Genomic DNA, 20597 nt, shown 5'->3' with positions numbered 1-20597 from the left:
AAAGAGGGATGCATTGACAATCCAACACAATGGGCAGCACTTTGAACATATTTTATAAGTGATCAGAAACTTGTAAATAACTCATGAAAGAATAAAGTAACGTTAAAACCAAGCACACCATTGTTTTTCTTGTGGAATTCTCGATAAGTTTGATGTGTCATATGACCCTCTTCCCATTGAAAAAACTAAAGTTGGATACAAAATGGCCGACTTCAAAATGGCCGCCATGGTCAACACCCAGCTTGAAAAGTCCCCTCCCATATACTAATGTGCCACAAACAGGAAGTTAATATCACCAACCATTCCCATTTTATTTAGGTGTATCCATATAAATTGCCCACCCTATACATTTGGTACTCCACCCAGTTATGTCTTCTTTGTTCTATTCTTTATTTTATTTTCTTCTCTTTTCTCCTTCTTTTGTTCTCCTTTTTTTTTCATTTTTCTTTATTGAATGTGGATTTTCATTTGCTATTTTCACTTTAATTTATTTTTGTGCATTACCACTTAGTCATAATTTTTATATACCGTATTTTTCGGACTATAAGACTCAGTTTTTATCAAAAATTAATCTTGATAAAAAGTCCCTGCGTCTTATAGTCGGCAGTCAAGGTACCCGCCAGCGCCGGGCCCCCTGTCCGCTTCTTACTTAACCCCTTCCCGACCCGTTATGTGCCGGAACAACTGGGCGGGGAGGGGATGATGTTTGGAGTGGGCTCACACTGACACGCTGTTCTAATGGCCAGGAACAGCGATGGCGCTGTTCCTGGCCGTTTAACTAGGTAAATGCCGCGGTCAATAGCGACCACAGCATTTATAGGGGTCTTCCCATGAATGACATTTATGACATATCCACAGGATACATCATAAATGTCAGATAGATGTGGGTCCCACCTCTGGGACCCGCACCTATCTCTAAAATGGGGCCACCAAAACCCTGTTCTATCTTACCCGGATCTGCTGTCTTCCAGCCACTTCCTGGTTACATGGTCGAGTTACGGAAACAGCGTTAGATACATTTTCAGGAGTGTAAAAAAAAAAAAAAAGTTACAAAAAAAAGTTAAAAAGAAAACTTTTACCATTTTTCCCCAAACATTGTAAAAAAAAATTGGTATCGCTGCATCCGTAAAAGTCCGAAACAAGATAGCATTATTTGACTCACACAGTGAACGGCGTTAAAAAATGAATTTAGAACCCCAGAATCTATGTTTTTTGGTCACCATAGCGCTAAAAAGAATGAAATAAATGGTGCTAAAAAATAGACTCCCAGACGAAGGCATTTGCCGAAACGCACATCGGGTGCGGGTGTCTTCCCTATGTGCGACCATGTCTCTTGGTATGTAACTCTATTTTATACTTGTCAGTTACCTTACATCGGTGTTTCTGACATGATTGAGCTTTTTTGCAGCACACTGATATCAATTTCTTTATTGTGTTAATGTGGCACACTTACTAAACACAGTTTTTTACTATTATATTTATTGCCATCTTATACTAAGCAACAATTTTTATCTCACACTTTTGATACACTGTCTGATTGTTCTTACAAGACGTTTTTATGTATATCCTGTCTGCAACTTGCTTATAACATGTGTAAACAATCCATTTTTGGTCTAGCATAGGCTGACGCCTATTCATTGTGTGACTCATCTCTTTATTCCATCTTTTTAACTTGTTTATGTCTTTATGTAATAAAATTTATGTATTTTTACATCTCTATATTTTTCTGTGCCTAAGTTGATCATTTTTTCTCTATAATGTTTTCCAGTCGTTTTTGATCAACGCACCAAGATTTACTTGGTCATTACTAAGGATTCTTTCATAGTGCCATCTATACAGTCTGTAACATCATATTATAGCTACATGTTTACATATTGCACTATTTGAATTTAAAAATCCCTCCGTGGGTATTTATTGGTTTTCAATTCTCAAAATGGCCACGGCTGGTTCACTGGCTCTGTGTGCATGTGCGAGGCGGGTGGTCGTCTGTGACGCCGTTCCAGTGCATTATGGGACTTGGTGCTGTGAATCTATGCTGTACCAACTTCCAGACACTGGGAGCAGCATCACTGGAATACCGACCGGCCTCTTGCATGCGCCATATTAGAGAACACAGTGAGATAAATTGCGTAATTAAAAGTCCAGCTGGATTAGTAGTATATAAACTCCTACTGCACACTTATTCAACACCCCCTGATGGAGCCAGATGTAAAACACTTGTTGGGGTGCTGGACAGCGTGCTGGCAGTTACTATGGCATATGGTGGGTGAGGTTGACTTATGTATTGAGCTTGTGTATTGAGTATGTATTTGTACATTATTATGTAATACTTTTATGGCAACTTTGCATATATATCTTATACTTGATGTTTAAAGCTGTACTAGTGGATATGTAAAACCACCATTTTTTGTCCTACCTCATATATTACACTGTCTTGTTTGTGTGCAAATTTATTGCATACTGTATTTTATTGGGTGCTTCTACTGGTTTGTACAACTATTTGTAAAACGATTAATAAAGTATTTATATAATTTTGCTATTGCTTGATATTTTTACTTCATAGCATTGAGGGAAATATTATAGGCTTTTGTATGATGTTTTGGTTCCCAAGTGCAAGGATCATGACTAATGAGATTGGATAGACCCGATTCACGATAAAGTATCCTTTGTTTTTATTAATACTATTAGTTTAGCAAAAGTTGTTTGAAAAGTTAATGTCCATTTGAATTAATTGAAACAATAGTAGTGTGTGACTTGCGACCAACCTAGGTCTCTCATAGAGATCAAGAATGAAATCTTAAATAACAAACCTCTAATGGAATCCGCAGGAATAAATATCTGAGTTGAAGGTTCTTCTAAAGAGTGGATTTTCTTCATGTTAAAGCTAGATGGAGAGGGTTTCTTGAAATGCCTGTGCACATTAAAAAAGAAAGGTAAATGTGTCACTCATGACATTCATGTATTTCTTACAATAACGGGTTATCCAAAATCTGTTAGTTAAACTGACCATCCAGACCCCCAATATATATATATATATATATATATATATATATATATATATATATATATATATTGTGTACCTAGTATCTCCTTGATTTCTGAGCCCTTCTTGCTAATGTTTACATCCTTAATGACTTGTGCTAGGTGGGATCTTAGTGATTGACAGACTAGGTTGCAAATTAAATTTATGTATGCCTATGGTATTATCACTTGTGCTTTCCCTGTCAGAGTTTGGGCTAGCTCCTGAAACCAGGCACTGACCAATCAATTGGCTGAAAAGTAAAAAATGTGTAATATAGTAGTAATAATAGCAATCAGATCTAGTAAAAGTAGTGTAAATACTATCCAAATAACATCCTTTCTCTGTCAGTGAGGGTCTGTTTCTGCCTCACTATAAATATATCTACATGCACTCAGTATAAGTCTGGCAATAAAATAGATCATTACTTAGCTTTACCATTCTTATACAGGCTAGAAATGACTATATTCCTTCCTACCTATTGTAAAAAGTCTTCAAAGCGTAGTGATAAGTTTGCACGCCTACCAAGGTACAGCGTTTAAATCTCATTTTCAGAATATTTTTTTTTATCATGCCTATTTATTATGCAAAGTGAAAAGGACACGGCGCCACATAGTGTAGTTCAGATCGTAACGTGGAGGAGCGAATTGATCAAGGTAAATGCTCACCTTGTAGTTGCAAGCACTGGCAGGTATTTGCAATGAAAAAGAAGCTGCTGCCAATCCAAAACGCAAACACCCGGAGGGGTTGCCAAAAGTGATAAATATAAAATAGTAAAAAACGGGAATATACAGGCGCTGCTTAGTTGTAAATAATTAGTTGCCTGATGAAGACGCCAGTCCGGCTTTGAAACGCGTAGCATCTGTACTTCAATTACCTAAATAAATCTATGTGTTCATTTACAACTAAGCAGCGCCTGTATATTCCCATTTTTTACTATTTTATATTTATTATTTATTATGCAGAAAGGCACAGAAATTATGTTATATAATATTTAGACTTTTTCAAATGAATATTTTAAATAAATAGTTAAGGATGTAAATTTTACATCTAGAAATAGTCCACATTAAAAAAAATATTATAATCTATATATTTTATTTGAGGTAGGTCACATTTAATAGCCCAGAGCTTCATTCACAATTTTGCTAACTGTTATTGGAATTATTCAACACTGTGTCAGCTGGCTTGACCCGCTAGGCTTGCATTGCATTCTGTGATGCTAAGATTTATTTATTTATTTATTTATTTATTAATTTTAAATCAAATTACTGTGCATTATAAAGATTACAAGTCGGGGAATAAAAATAGCACAACATGTTCCAAAACAAAGACGCAGGTGTTACTAGGAAACGTGAGCTTAGAAGGAAGCAGAATTGTGATTGCAGACAATATAAAAATACATTCTGTAACTCAAGATCAGTAAAAGATAGTTAAAGAAATATACAGTATTTGAAAAGTTACTCAACACAATATGTAAGCAATATCTACATGTAAACTGAAAAATATGGCTCACAGCATAGCCTGTAGTTTAAGATCTATTACAAAAATACAATCCTAAATCAAGTAAGATAATACTGATTATTATAAATAAAAGTTTAAGCTGTTAGGCATACAGAGTAAAGTATTTGACTGGAAACGATGGGTGCAAGCATGAAAGCTAAAAACACAAGTAAATTTTCAAATAAACAAATGTAATAACAAAAAGCCAGCTCCACAAATTTAAAATATCTGAAACATAAAATTTAAAAAACTGGTTGAGATGTTCAAAGTAACAAAATATAGATTTTTGCTACTACACAGTGCTATAAAAAGTCTAAAGGATCACTTCCACGAGCAGATAATCAGTCAGATACAGGGGCTAATGAGCGATCATGTGCGATAATCTCTTAAAGAGACACTCCAGTGTTTTTTTTCTTATTGTGGCCCCATTTGTAAAGTACACCCGGTAAAAGGTAGGGCAGGTCATCTTCTTACGGGCTGCTTTGTTGCAGAAATATCCCGGCCGCAATTATTTCACGTGACAGCATTGTGACCGCCCGATTCCTACAGTGTCAGTGTGGACTAGAAGTCTCTTTCACTAGGCATTTGTAATGATCGCAGATACAATGCCAGCATTTAAAAAAAGGCTAGTTGATTATTTACTGACAAATGGCATTGAGGGTTATAATAGTACAAGCAGCAGCAGCAGAGCCAGGAAACAGGAAGAATCACAGGCAAAGGAGTAGCAGGAAATGAAGGTATAAATAGACAGACGGCGGGAGCTAGCTCCATCTGGCCAGGCTGTGGTAGGCTCTCCCACTTCTCAGCCTCCCAGCCTGAGTGGTAGATGATCGAGTCACTCTATCAGACTTAGGAGCAGGTGCAAACTGATTAACCACGCTCGTCGACACAGAAGCTGTGTCTGGCAGATCCTTTACAGTACCCCCCCCTTTTATGAGGGGCCACTGGACCCTTTCTAGGTGGACCTGGCTTATTTGGGAACCGAAGATGGAACCTCCTGAGCAATACCCCAGCGTGAACATCCCGGGCGGGTACCCAAGTCCTCTCCTCAGGCCCGTATCTTCTCCAATGGACCAGGTACTGGAGGGAGCCTTGGACCATCCTGATGTCTACAATCTTGGCCACCTCGAATTTTACCCCTTCAGGGGTGAGAACAGGGACTGGAGGTTTCCTCGAGGTAGCCAAGGATGGGGAGCAGCAATTCAGGAGGGAGGCATGAAACACGTTGTGTATTCGAAAAGACGAGGGGTAACTCCAGTCGGAAGGAGACAGGGTTAAGGACCTCAATGACCTTGTACGGCCCTATATACCGGGGAGCAAATTTTTTGGACGGGACTTTAAGGCGCAAATTTTTTGAAGACAGCCACACCAGATCCCGACCACAAACAAGGGGTTAGCAGAACGTCTTCTATCTGCCTGAGTCTTTTGTATGACCTGGGACGCCTCTAGGTTCTTCCGAACCTGGGCCCAGACTCTGCACAGTTCCTGATGAACGACATCTACCTCTGGATTGTTGGAACCACCAGGTGAAACGGAGGAGGTGGATTAAACCCAAAATTACAGAAAAAAGGGGGAGACCCCTGACGAGTTACTGACCCGGTTACTAAGGGAAAATTCAGCGAGGGAAATAAAGGAGACCCAATCATATTGACAGTCAGAGATAAAACACCTTAAATATTGTTCTAGGGACTGATTAGTCCTCTCAGTTTGGCCATTAGTTTCAGGATGAAAGGCCGAGGAGAAGGACAGATCAATCTCCAACTTTTTACAGAAAGCTCTCCAAAACAATGAAACAAATTGTACCCCTCTGTCAGAAATTATATTGACAGGAACCCCATGGAGACGCAGGATGTGATTGACAAACAAGGTAGCTAACGTCTTAGCATTGGGTAGTTTCGTGAGGGGCACAAAGTGGCACATCTTACTGAAGCGGTCTACTACAACCCACACCATCGACTTGCCTTGAGATGGAGGCAGATCGGTGATAAAATCCATGGAGATATGGGTCCAAGGTCTCTGGGGAATGGGCAAAGAACATAGTAAGCCCGCTGGTCGGGACCTGGAAGACTTGGACCTAGCATAAATTTCACAAGTGGCGACGTAGGCCTTAACGTCTTTAGGCAACCCAGGCCACCAAAAGTTTCTGGCAATGAGGTGCTTGGTACCCAGGATGCCTGGATGACCAGATAGTGCAGAGTCATGATTTTCCCTGAGTACCCTTAGCCAGAATTGCAGGGGAACAAACAGCTTGTTCTCAGGAAGGTTCCCGGGAGCTGTACCTTGATCAGCCGCAATTTCGGAGACTAAGTCAGAATCAACAGAGGAAATGATTATACCTGGGGGCAAAACACAAGCAGGATCTTCCTCCGAAGGAGGGCTGGCCATGAAACTACGCGACAGTGCATCAGTTTTAATATTTTTAGACCCAGCCCTACAGGTGACCAAAAAGTTGAATCTAGTAAAAAACAACGCCCATCGAGCTTGTCTCGGGTTTAGCCTCCGGGCAGATTCTAGGAAAACCAGATTCTTGTGGTCGGTAAGGACCGTTACCTGGTGCCTAGCCCCCTCCAAGAAGTGGCGTCACTCTTCAAATGCCCATTTAATGGCTAAGAGTTTGCGGTTGCCAATGTCATACTTACTCTCAGTGGGCGAGAACTTCCTGGAGAAGTAGGCACAGGGATGGAGATAGGTGAGGGACCTGGTACCCTGGGACAAGACAGCACCCACTCCCACCTCGGAGGCGTCAACCTCCACGATGAATGGCTCCATTTGGTTAGGCTGAATCAGCACTGGGGCCGAATAAAGTACTTCTTAAAGACCTCAAAAGCCTGGACCGCCTCTGGAGGACAGTGGAGGAGATCAGCACCTTTGCGAGTAAGATCCGTAAGAGGCTTAGCGATGACCGAGAAGTTAGCAATAAATCTCCTGTAATAATTAGCAAACCCCAGGAAGCACTGTAACGCTGTAAAGGATCTGCCAGGCACAGCTTCGGGGTTAACGCCCATAGATAATCAGTCTGCACCTGCTTCTATGTCTGTGAGACTAACTCCATCTTCCACCACTCAGGGTGGCAGGCTTAGGAGTGGGAGAACCTATCACAGCCTGGCCAGACGGAGCTAGCTCACGCCCTCTGTCTTTTTATACCTGCCTTTCCTGTTCCTCCTTGCTTGTGATTTCTTCTCGTTCGGTTTCCTGGCCCTGCTTCAGCTTCTTGTACTATTGTCCTTGCTTCATATTGACCCCGGCTTGCTGACTACTCTCCTGCTCTGCGTTTGGCACCTCGTACTCTCCTGGTTTGACTCGACTTGTTCACTTCTCTTGTTGCGCACTGTGTTCCCGTGGGCAACTGCCCCTTTCTCCCCCTAGCTCTGTGTACCCTTGTCTGTTTGTCTGTCGTGCACTTATTGAGCGTAGGGACCGTCGCCCAGTTGTACCCCGTCACCTAGGGCGGGTCGTTGCAAGTAGGCAGGGACTGAGTGGCGGGTAGATTAGGGCTCACTTGTCTGTCTCCCCACCCCCGTCATTACATAGGCACAAGCCTAGCACAATACCTAGTCTACCCTGGTCCCTGACACCACTATGGACCCCCTTGAGACCCTGGCTCAGCAAATGCAGGGTCTCTCCCTACAGGTCCAGGCCCTGGCTCAGAGGGTCAACCAGCCTGATGCTACCATGGTAGTCCCCCTCACCTCACCTCTTGAACCCCACCTGAAGTTGCCCGACCGGTTCTCAGGGGACCGGAAGACTTTTCTCTCCTTTCGGGAGAGATGTAGGCTCTATTTTCGTTTAAAGCCCCACTCCTCAGGTTCTGAGAGCCAGCGGGTGGGTATAATTATGTCCCGGCTCCAGGAAGGGCCCCAAGAATGGGCCTTCTCCTTGGCTCCTGACGCTCCTGAACTTTCCTCCGTTGATCTTTTCTTTTCTGCTCTCGGACTCATCTATGACGAGACTGACAAGACTGCTTTTGCCGAGAGTCAGCTGGTGACCTTACGTCAGGGTAAGAGACCTGTTGAGGAGTATTGCTCTGACTTTAGGAAGTGGTGCGTAGCTTCTCGGTGGAATCACCCTGCCTTAAGGTACCAGTTTAGGTTGGGTCTGTCGAACGCCCTGAAAGACCTACTAGTTAGTTATCACTCTTCTGACTCCCTAGACCAGGTTATGGCTTTAGCGGTACGACTTGACCGACGTCTCAGGGAACGACGACTTGAACGTCTTGATGTTTTCTCCTCTGACTCCCCCATGATGCCTCCCGAGGTTCCGTTGCTTCGTTCCTCCCCGGAAGACTCGGAGGTACCTATGCAACTCGGGGCCTCCGTGTCCCCCCAACAACGTAGAGATTTCCGCAGGAAGAATGGTCTCTGCTTCTACTGTAGGGATGACAAGCATCAAGTGAACAACTGTCCTAAGCGTAAGAATGCAGCCGGAGAACTTCCGCGCCTAAGTGATCATCGGGGAGGTCACTTGGGCGCACAGGTATTTCCCGTAAATATGAAACGTAATAAAATCTTGCTTCCCTTTCTTGTCTCTTTTGGTGGTAGGTCTGCTACCGGCAGTGCCTTCGTGGATTCAGGGTCTTCTGCTAATATCATGTCTGTGGAATTTGCTATGTCTCTAGCTATGCCTTTGATTGATTTGCCTAAACCTGTCCCGGTAGTGGGTATCGACTCCACTCCTCTTGCTAATGGTTATTTTACACAGCATACCCCTGTTTTTGAACTCCTTGTTGGCTCCATGCATTTGGAGCAGTGCTCTGTACTGTTAATGCAGGGATTATCGTCTGATTTGGTTTTAGGCCTTCCCTGGTTGCAGTTGCATAATCCCACGTTTGACTGGAATTCTGGGGACCTTACCAAGTGGGGTAATGAATGCTTGACGTCATGTTTTTCTGTTAATTCTATTTCTCCCCCTGAGGAGGTGAACACGCTACCTGAGTTTGTTCAGGACTTCACCGATGTTTTCTCTAAGGAGGCCTCCGAAGTGTTACCTCTTAGAGAATATGATTGCGCAATCAATTTGGTACCAGGAGCTAAGCTCCCTAAGGGTAGGATATTTAATCTCTCTTGTCCCGAACGTGAAGCCATGAGATAGTATATCCAGGAATGCCTGGCCAAGGGTTATATTCGCCCCTCTACTTCTCCGGTAGGTGCTGGCTTCTTCTTCGTAGGGAAGAAGGATGGTGGTCTTAGGCCATGCATTGACTACCGAAGCTTGAATAAGGTCACTGTAAGGAACCAGTATCCCCTTCCTCTGATTCCTGATCTCTTTAATCAGGTTCAGGGGGCCCAATGGTTCTCTAAGTTTGATCTACGGGGGGCTTATAACCTTATCCGCATCAAAGATGGGGATGAGTGGAAGACTGCGTTTAACACGCCAGAAGGTCATTTCGAATACCTCGTCATGCCCTTTGGGTTGTGTAATGCTCCCGCGGTCTTCCAGAATTTCATAAATGAGATTTTAAGAGACTACCTGGGGGTATTTCTTGTAGTGTACCTTGATGACATACTTGTGTTTTCCAAGGACTGGTCCTCCCACATTGAGCATGTCAGGAACGTGTTCCAGGTCCTCGAGAAAACAAACTGTTTGCGAAGACCGAAAAATGTGTGTTTGGGGTGCAGGAGATACCATTTTTGGGCAAAATCCTCACTCCTCATGAATTCCGCATGGACCCTGCCAAGGTCCAGGCTGTGGCGGAATGGGTCCAACCTGCCTCCCTGAAGGCATTACAGTGCTTCCTGGGGTTCGCTAATTATTACAGGAGGTTTATTGCTTAATTCTCGGTCATCGCTAAGCCTCTTACGGATCTCACTCGCAAAGGTGCTGATCTCCTCCACTGGCCTCCTGAGGCTGTCCAGGCTTTTGAGGTCCTTAAGAAGTGCTTTATCTCGGCCCCGGTGCTGGTTCACCCCAACCAAATGGAGCCATTTATCGTGGAGGTTGACGCATCCGAGGTGGGAGTGGGGGCGTCTTGTCCCAGGGTACCAGGTCCCTCACCCATCTCCGTCCCTGTGCCTACTTCTCCAGGAAGTTTTCACCCACTGAGAGTAACTATGATATTGGCAACCGCGAACTCTTAGCCATTAAATTGGCATTTGAAGAGTGGCGCCACTTCCTGGAGGGGGCTAGGCACTAGGTAATGGTCCTTACCGACCACAAGAATCTGGTTTTCCTAGAATCTGCCCGGAGGCTAAACCCGAGACAAGCTCGTTGGGCGTTATTTTTTACCACATTCAACTTTGTGGTTACCTATAGGGCTGGGTCTAAAAATTTTAAGGCTGATGCACTGTCACGTAGCTTCATGGCCAGCCCTCCTTCGGAGGAAGATCCTGCTTGTATTTTGCCGCCAGGTATAATCATTTCCTCTATTGATTCTGATTTAGTCTCTGAAATTGCGGCTGATCAAGGTTCAGCTACCAGGAGCCGTCCTGAGAACAAGCTGTTTGTTCCCCTGCAATTCCGGCTAAGGGTACTTAGGGAAAATCATGACTCTGCACTATCTGGCCATCCAGGCATCCTGGGTACCAAGCACCTCATTGCCAGAAACTATTGGTGGCCTGGGTTGCCTAAAGACGTTAAGGCCTACGTTGCCGCTTGTGAAGTTTGTGCTAGGTCCAAGACTCCCAGGTCCCGACCAGCGGGCTTACTATGTTCTTTGCCCATTCCCCAGAGACCTTGGACCCATATCTCCATGGATTTTATCACCGATTTGCCTCCATCTCAAGGCAAGTCGATGGTGTGGGTTGTAGTAGACCGCTTCAGTAAGATGTGCCATTTTGTGCCCCTCAAGAAACTACCCAATGCTAAGACGTTAGCTACCTTGTTTGTCAAACACATCCTGCGTCTCCATGGGGTCCCTGTCAATATTGTTTCTGATAGAGGGGTACAATTTGTTTCATTGTTTTGGAGAGCCTTCAGTAAAAAGTTGGAGATTGATCTCTCCTTTTCCTCTGCCTTCCATCCTGAAACTAATGGCCAAACTGAGAGGACTAATCAGTCTCTAGAACAATATTTAAGGTGTTTTATCTCTGACTGTCAATATGATTGGGTCTCATTCATTCCCCTTTGCCGAATTTTCCCTTAATAACCGGGTCAGTAACTCGTCAGGGGTCTCCCCCTTTTTCTGTAATTTTGGGTTTAATGCACGGTTCTCCTCCATTTCACCTGGTAGTTCCAACAATCCCGAGGTAGAGGTCGTTCATCGGGAACTGTGCACAGTCTGGGCTCAGGTTCAGAAGAACCTAGAGGCGTCCCAGAGCATACAAAAAACTCAGGCAGATAGAAAACGTTCAGCTAACCCCTTGTTTATGGTCGGGGATCTGGTGTGGCTATCGTCTAAAAATTTGCGCCTTAAGGTCCCGTCCAAGAAGTTTGCTCCCCGGTTTATAGGGCCGTACAAGGTCATTGAAGTCCTCAATCCTGTCTCCTTCCGACTGGAGTTGCCCCCATCTTTTCGAGTACACGACGTGTTCCATGCCTCCCTCCTTAAACGCTGCTCTGCGTCCTTGGCTCCCTCGAGGAAACCTCCGGTCCTAGTTCTCACCCCTGAGGGGGCAGAATTCGAGGTGGCCAAGATTGTGGACAGCAGGATGGTCCAAGGCTCCCTCCAGTACCTGGTCCATTGGAGAGTATACGGGCCGGAGGAGAGGACTTGGGTACCCGCCCGGGATGTTCACGCTGGGATATTGGTCAGGAGGTTTCACCTTCGTTTCCCCAGTAAACCAGGTCCACTTAGAAAGGGTCCGGTGGCCCCTCATAAAAGGGGGGGTACTGTAAAGGATCTGCCAGGCACAGCTTCGGGGTTAACGAACATAGATAATCAGTCTGCACCTGCTTCTATGTCTGTGAGACTGACTCCATCTTCCACCACTCAGGGTGGCAGGCTTAGGAGTGGGAGAACCTATCACAGCCTACCCAGACGGAGCTAGCTCCCGCCCTCTGTCTATTTATACCTGCCTTTCCTGTTCCTCCTTGCTTGTGATTTCTTCTCGTTTGGTTTCCTGGCCCTGCTTCAGCTTCTTGTACTATTGTCCTTGCTTCATATTGACCCCGGCTTGCTGACTACTCTCCTGCTCTGCGTTTGGCACCTCGTACTCTCCTGGTTTGACTCGGCTTGTTCACTTCTCTTGTTGCGCACAGTGTTCCCGTGGGCAACTGCCCCTTTCTCCCCCTAGCTCTGTGTACCCTTGTCTGTTTGTCTGTCATGCACTTATTGAGCGTAGGGACCGTCGCCCAGTTGTACCCCGTCGCCTAGGGCAGGGACTGAGTGGCGGGTAGATTAGGGCTCACCTGTCTGTCTCCCCACCCCCGTCATTAAAAACGCCTTCAGGGAGGCAGGTTGGACCCATTCAGCCACAGCCTGAACCTTGGCAGGGTCCATGCGGAATTCATGAGGAGCGAGGATTTGACCCAAAAAATGGTATCTCCTGCACCCCAAACACACATTTTTCGGTTTTAGCAAACAGTTTGTTTTCCCGAAGGGCCTGGAGCACCTTCCTGACATGTTCAATGTGGGAGGACCAGTCCTTGGAAAACACAAGTATGTCATCAAGGTACACTACATGAATTTATGAATTTATGAAATTCTGGAAGACCGCGGGAGCATTACACAACCCAAAGGGCATGACGAGGTATTCGAAATGACCTTCGGGCATGTTAAACGCAGTCTTCCACTCATCCCCCTCTTTGATGCGGATCAGGTTATAAGCCCCCCGTAGATCAAACTTAGAGAACTATTGGGCCCCCTGAACCTGATTGAAGAGATCAGGAATCAAAGGAAGGGGATACTCGTTCCTTACCGTGACCTTATTTAAGTTTCGGTAATCGATGCACGGCCTAAGACCACCATCCTTCTTCCCTACAAAGAAGAAGCCAGCACCTACCGGAGAAGTAGAGAGGCGAATGTAACCCTTGGCCAGGCATTCCTGGATATACTCTCTCATGGCTTCACGTTCGGGACAAGAGAGATTAAATATCCTACCCTTAGGGAATTTAGCTCCTGGTACCAAATCGATTGCACAATCGTATTCTCTATGAGGAGGTAACACTTCGGAGGCCTCCTTAGAGAAAACATCAGCGAAGTCCTGAATTTACTCAGATAGAGTGTTCACCTCCTCAGGGAGAGAAATAAAATTAGCTGAAAAACATGACGTCATGCATTCATTACCCCATTTGATAAGATCCCCAGTATTCCAGTTAAACGTGGGATTATGCATCTGCAACCAGGGAAGGCCTAAAATCAAATCGGACGATAATCCCTGAACCACCAGTACAGAGTACTGCTCCAAATGCATGGAGCCAACAAGGAGTTCAAAAACAGGGGTATGCTGCGTAAAATAACCATTAGCAAGTGGAGTGGAGTCGATACCCACTACCGGGACAGGTTTAGGCAAATCAATCAATGGCATAGCTAGAGACATAGCAAATTCCACAGACATAATATTAGCAGAAGACCCTGAATCCACGAAGGCACTACCGGTAGCAGACCTACCCTCAAAAGAAACCTGAAAGGGAAGCAAGATCTTATTAGGTTTCATATTTACGGGAAATACCTGTGCGCCCAAGCGACCTCCCCGATGCTCACTTAGGCGCGGAAGTTCTTCCGGCTGCTTATTCTTACGCCTAGGACAGTTGTTCACTTGATGCTTGTCATCCCCACAGTAGAAGCAGAGACCATTCTTCCTGTGGAGCTCTCTACTTTGTTGGGGAGACACGGAGGCACCGAGTTGCATTGGTTCATCCGAGTTTTCCGTGGAAGAACGAAGCAACGGAACCTCGGGAGCCATCATGGGGGAGCCAGAGGAGAAAGTACAAAAACGTTCAAGTCATTGTTCCCTGAGACGTCGGTCAAGACGTACCGCTAAAGCCATAACCTGATCTAGAGAGTCAGAAGAGGGATAGCTAACTAACAGGTCTTTCAGGGCGTTCGGCAGACCCAATCTAAACTGGCACCTCTACACACCACTTCCTAAAGTCAGAACAGTACTCCTCAATGGGTCTCTTACCCTGACGTAAGGTCACCAGCTGACTCTCGGCAAAGGCAGTCTTGTCATATATGAGCCCGAGAGCAGAAAAAAAAAGATCAACAGAGGAAAGTTCAGGGGCGTCAGGAGCCAAGGAGAAGGCCCATTCTTGGGGCCCGTCCAGGAGCCGGGACATAATTATACCCACTCGCTGGCTCTCAGAACCTGAGGAGTGGGGCCTTAGACGGAAATAGAGCCTACAACTCTCCCGAAAGGAGAAAAAAGTCTTCCGGTCCCCTGAGAACTGGTCAGGCAACTTGAGGTGGGGTTCAAGAGGTGAGGTGGGGGGCACTACCAGGGTAGCAACATGCTGGTTGTCCCTCTGAGCCAGGGCTTTGACCCGTAGGGAGAGGCCCTGCATTTGCTGAGCCAGGGTCTCAAGGGGGTCCATAGTTGTGTCAGGGACCAGGATAGAAAAGGTATATGGGCCTGTGATTATGTAATGACGGGGTAGGGAGACAGACAGGTGAGCCCTAATCTACCCGCCACTGAGTCCCTGCCTACTTGCACGGCCCGTCCTAGGCGACGGCGTACAACTGGGCGACGGTCCCTATGCTCAATATGTGCATGACAGACAAACAGACAAGGGTACACAGAAGCTAAGGGAAATGGGGCAGTTGCCCACGGCAACACCGTGAGCAACAAGAGTAGTGAACAAGTCGAGTCAAACCAGGAGTGTACGAGGTATCAAACGCAGAGCAGGAGAGTGGTCAGTAAAGCCAGGGTCAATATGAAGCAGAGGTCGATAGTACAAGCAGCAGCAGCAGAGCCAGGAAACAGGAAAAATCACAGGCAAAGGAGGAGCAGGAAATGAAGGTATAAATAGACAGAGGGTGGGAGCTAGCTCCGTCTGTCCAGGCTGTGGTAGGCTCTCCCACTTCTCAGCCTCCCAGCCCGAGTGGTAGATGATCGAGTCACTCTATTAGACTTAGGAGCAGGTGCAGACTGATTAACCACGGGCGTCGACACAGAAGCTGTGTCTGGCAGATCCTTTACAGTACTACTGCCTTTTACCCTGACTGACTATATATCCTAATAGGAATATCTAGATACTCCTTAGCACTAACAATTTATCTCTTTTTAGGCGTGACATGAATGTATCTAGGATGCAGTCTGACTTTCAGTATCTGTTAGTCTCTCCTATCCATCTATTATGCATTCTCTCTTGCAAGTGTGGGGCTGTGGGGAACTTCATTATTTATACCTGGTAGTATTATCTCCTACAGGCTCCAATTTAGTTCCCTTGTCTATACATGAGCTGTTACTTTCCTCTACCACACTTTCCCTTAGCAACTGGTGATGCATTCTGCATCGCTGTGATTGGTTGTGATGTCATTAGGGGGCATTCTCTCTTGCAAGTGTTGGGCTGTGGGGAACTTCTTTATGGATAGCTGGTAGTGTTTTCTCCTACAGGTTCCAATTGAGTTCCCTTGCCTATACATGAGCTGTAACTTTCCTCTGTCACACTGTGACACTTACTCTGTTGCTGCAGCAATGTATATATGAGATCGCCTGAAATTCCCCTAGCAACTGGTGATGCGTTCTGCATCGTGGTGATTGGCTGTGATGTCATTAGGAGGCCGGTCTATGTCGGTGGGCGTCATTCCAGCGTTGTGACACACCGATTGGTCCTGGCTTTCCATCACGCCTCTGAAGGAGGTGGGCTAGCCATATAAGGCACTCGAGTTTCTCCAGCTCGTGTTAGACCAGTTATCAGTGTCTCAGTGCACGCCGGAGAATACAAAACAAACAGCAGAAAATGTGCTGTTCGGCAGTTCATTAATAATAAGCGAATTTAACCCCTGAGGACGCTGCCCTGTAGTTACAGGGCTGCAGAATCGCGTTGGGACGTTGCTATACTGTGGTAACCAGACCACATCTACATTGGCTTAGGTCCTCTGTGCATGTCCAGAGTGTGGCACGTCTGTTTCTATGTGCATACAGGACATTTCAAGGAGGCTTGTTTACCTTTGCATCGCTATGGCAAGTGGTTGAGGAGCACTACTGCTACCCCTGTCTTGTGTCATATCGATTGAAAGGTTTTTCAATATCACCTGTTTCCTGACATTTATCAGGGACCGTGGATCTGTGTGCCTACGCCTACACTCAGTACTTTTGGCATTTAGTGCCCTATTTTTAATACTATACGAATAAAACTACTTTTAAAGTTTTTCTAGGCAGGACTGAACTATGTAACTTATAGGAAAACTGTCATGTAATATAACTGCTATTTTTCATCTAAAAGGCTAATTACTTTGTAAGCACACTAATAATGAGAATAAAATAATATGGGCAATAATAGGGAGTTACCCAAATTTTAAATACGTTTCCATTTACAAAATCATATTTTGACCATTTTGAGTATATTTATGGTAAAGTTCATATAGTATAGATAATACTCTCCTAATTGGTTGTATAGTGGTACTTAATTTAAAATATAAAAAACAAGTTACATACCTAATTAGAATCAGTACAGGAAAAGTCTGAGGTTTTGGCTTAGAGAAGCTAACTGTTATCTTCAGCGCTGATTGTTTGTTCTTAGGAATCATACTGAACTGGTGGAAATTCACTTTGTTCCGTAACAAAACAAACTGAGTTTTGTTGAAATTTCCATTCTGTAAAAAAATAAATGTGTTTATACTAATAAGGTTTGGTTCACACCTGTGTTGTGACATTCTGTTGTTCTTCTCCATCAGAGGAGCAGAACAAGGGAACTACGGAAGCAAAAGTTCCATTACACAATGGACACCGCTGGCGGCCAATGGAACCCATTGACTTTAATGGGTTCCATCTGCGTTCCGTCAGGGTGTCCGTGATTTTACCAGACACAGTAGTGCAGCGCTATTGTCTTCGGTAATCTCCGGTAACCCCTGCCGGATCAGCGACAAAGGCCACTAATGGAGTTTCCAATTCAGATGTGAACAAAGCCATAGAGACATATTTCACAATAGTGATTTGTATGACGTACATCAACATTGGTTAAACTAAACTGTTAGAACATTTTTACATTTTAATCATTTAGACAAACAGTGTCACTGTTACCAAATATTGGCTTCATTATCTAAATTATCAACCCCTTATCGACCGCCAAAGTGTGTTTTCACGGTGGTCAATCAGGGGAATTTATGCCATAGCACCGCTTTATCATAGCGCAGTGACATAAGTCGGTCTCTTTCTCTAATGTGTGTGATCAAAGTTTTCTTCAAACCTTCCCGTTTAACCTCTTAGATGCCGCGGTTAATATCGACGCGTTCGCAGGGGGACGATGGTTTTTAATGTTAGCCAGGGACTTAACAAAGGTCCCCAAGTCTGCCTTAGTGTATGCCTATTAAGCCCTGCCAAACGCATGTCCAATAGATGTTTTACGCTGACAGAGGCATTGCAGTATATTATAAAAAGAGATCAAATGATTGCACATTAAAGTCCCATAGTGGGAGTAAAGAAAAAGTAAATAAATAGTTTAATAAATGTTATATAAAAAACAAAAAATCCCAAGTAAGAAAAATGAAAAACCCTTACAAAAATCCCTTACAAAATGCTTTATTATGAAATTCGTGAACTTGGATGTGATCGATAATAGCTGGACATGCAGGACCAGCGCTCACCAAAGCCGTCAGTCCATGAATTTGTCTGTGACCACAAGTTACTGCTTCTACATATCCAGGATACATAGAAGAAATATTTTAAAAAAACAAAACTTTTTTTTTTTATAAAACCCAATTAAAAATGTGTTTAAAATACAATAAAACATTTGATTTATAAAAGAAAGCCTTCAAATGTTTACATATCCTTTAAGGCACAAAATAGGCTGGTCACTAAAGGGTTAAACACAATTTTCTTTTTGTACTGTAATTTCTATTAATAAAATAACCAAAAATAATTTTTCACGACTTGCCAATATTACCACATGTTGCCCAACTGAAGTTCAATTACAGTTGTGTGAGACAAGATATATCTGACCTTTTGTTTGTTATCATCAATATCCATGGTGACTGGTGTTACTATATCTCGAGCCCTCAGTTTTTTTCTAGTAGAGCAGTCAAAAAGACTAAGGCTTGTGAAATCACCATTAACCTAAAAGATCATAAACAGTAAGAGATACACATGGTTTTTACTTGCAAGCAATATCAATTTATAATTGTATGTTATATACTTTAATATCATTATGATGTTGTCATAAAAATTACTTAGGCATTACAAAACCTGGATCTACATTAAAAATGTCAATATTATAGTTACATAGTTAGTACGGTACAAAAAAATACATATGTCCATCAAGTTTAACCAAGGGATGGGAAAAAATATAATTGACCCAATACGAGACAAACTGGCCACACACAGCCCTTTTTCACCCAAATGACTGAGAATCAAGCCATGTGCAGGGGTGTTAATGAGAACTTCACTTAACTGAAAACACAACATTCACTATAATGCTCTCAAATGTTCCAAGATCTCTGTAAAAAGAGGAAGACCCCGCCATCTGATGACATATTAACCCATCACTGCCCTTAGAGTAGGACCTTAATTTAACAAAGTAACATAAACAAATGTTATTGGGACACTGTTAGACAGTCAGTAGTACTGTCCTGGCAAAAAGTTTTGAGACTGACACAAATTTTGGTTTTCATATAGTTTTCTGCTTCAGTTTTTATAGGGTCAATTTGTATTAACTCTAGATTATTATGAAGGGTGATCAGATGAATTGCAATTAATTGCAAAGTCATTCCTTGCCATGAAAATTAACTTGTTCACAAATAACATTTCCAATGCATTTCTGCCCTGCCACAATATGACCTGCTGACATCATTTCAGTGATCTTCTCGTTAGCTCAGGAGCTAACTAGGACACGGCAGTTGATATCACTCTGTCATGCTGACTGAATTATAAGAGCAGACTGGTTGCTTTTAAAGGGGGATGGTGCTTGAAATCATTGTCTTCTTCGGTTAACCATGGTTACCACCAAGGAAACGTGTGCAGTCATCATTGCTTTGCATCAAAAGGGTTTTACAGGCAAGGACATTGCTGCTGGTAAGATTGCCCCTAGATTAACCATTTATCAGATCATCAAGAACTTCAAGGAGATAGGTTTAATTGCTGTGAAGAAGACTTCAAGGCGCCCGAGAAAGTCCAGCAAGTCCAGGACTGTCTCCTAAAGAGGATTCAGCTACAGGATCGGTTCAACACCATTGCAGAGCTTATTCAGGTGTCAATGCATCTGCACGTACAGTGAGGCGAAGGCTTTTGGAGGCTGGCCTGGTGTCAAGAAGAGCAGTAAAGAAGCCACTTCTCTCCTAGAAAAACATCAAGGACAGACTGATATTCTGCAGAAATTGCAGGAATTGGACTGCAGAGGTTTTGGGTAGAGCTATTTTCTCTGATAAAGCCCCCTTTAAACTGTTTGAGAAATCTGGAAAAATGATTGTTCGAAAGAGAAAAGGTGAATGCTACCATGAGTCCTGTGCAGGGGTGCCAACCGTTCGTAAATTTTCTGACAGTCCGCAAAAACGCAGTGGTGTTTTCTGCCGTCCGTAGCGTCCGGCAGAAATAAACACTGTCTGGAATTTCCTCTGTTGCCTCCGATGATTTGCACTGCGCATGCGCCAGAATGTACATGCGCAGACACAGTGCAAATAAGAAGGGAAGCGCAGCTAGCACTTAGGAGATCGGCTGCGGAGGAGGAGCCTATGACGGTCTGTGACTGTCTCTGACTGGGGTGACCTCAGTCAGATACACACAGACTGTCATTGGGTCTGTGCTGGGACTAGTGACGTGTGAGTCACCTGGTCCTGAGACCAGGTAGGGGCGTGCGGTTGGGGGTGGATTGAGTGTCGGACTCACACGTCACAGCCCCGCTTGTAGCTTTCCCATGCTTAATTAGCGTGGGAAAGCTACAAGCGGGGCTGAACATAAAAACAAAAAGCACGGCGCCACATAGTGCAGATCAATCAGGTTTAGGTGAAATGTCGGAAGCGAATTATGCTCACCCAGGTAGTACTTGCAAAAGGTAATCAGAGAATCCACAAATGCTGCTGCCGAGATCCACACCGGTAAACCATACGGTC

General features: G+C 44.2%; 1 protein-coding gene across 1 annotated transcript in view; it reads right to left on the bottom strand.

The window, feature by feature from the left end:
• Positions 1-20597, bottom strand: part of PKD1L1 (polycystin 1 like 1, transient receptor potential channel interacting) — a 433476-nt gene that overhangs the window by 174778 nt on the left and 238101 nt on the right. Inside the window, exons 35-37 of the mRNA XM_075828219.1 lie at positions 18496-18609; positions 16993-17150; positions 2811-2911 (exon numbers count right to left, since the gene is read on the bottom strand). Of these exons, the coding sequence (XP_075684334.1) occupies positions 2811-2911; positions 16993-17150; positions 18496-18609 (373 nt within the window). The remainder of the gene's footprint in view (positions 1-2810; positions 2912-16992; positions 17151-18495; positions 18610-20597) is intronic.

Source organism: Rhinoderma darwinii, chromosome 5 (genome assembly GCF_050947455.1).
Source record: "Rhinoderma darwinii isolate aRhiDar2 chromosome 5, aRhiDar2.hap1, whole genome shotgun sequence".
Classification (NCBI taxonomy): Eukaryota; Metazoa; Chordata; class Amphibia; order Anura; family Rhinodermatidae; genus Rhinoderma; species Rhinoderma darwinii.
This window is presented reverse-complemented; position numbering and strand designations above follow the sequence as displayed.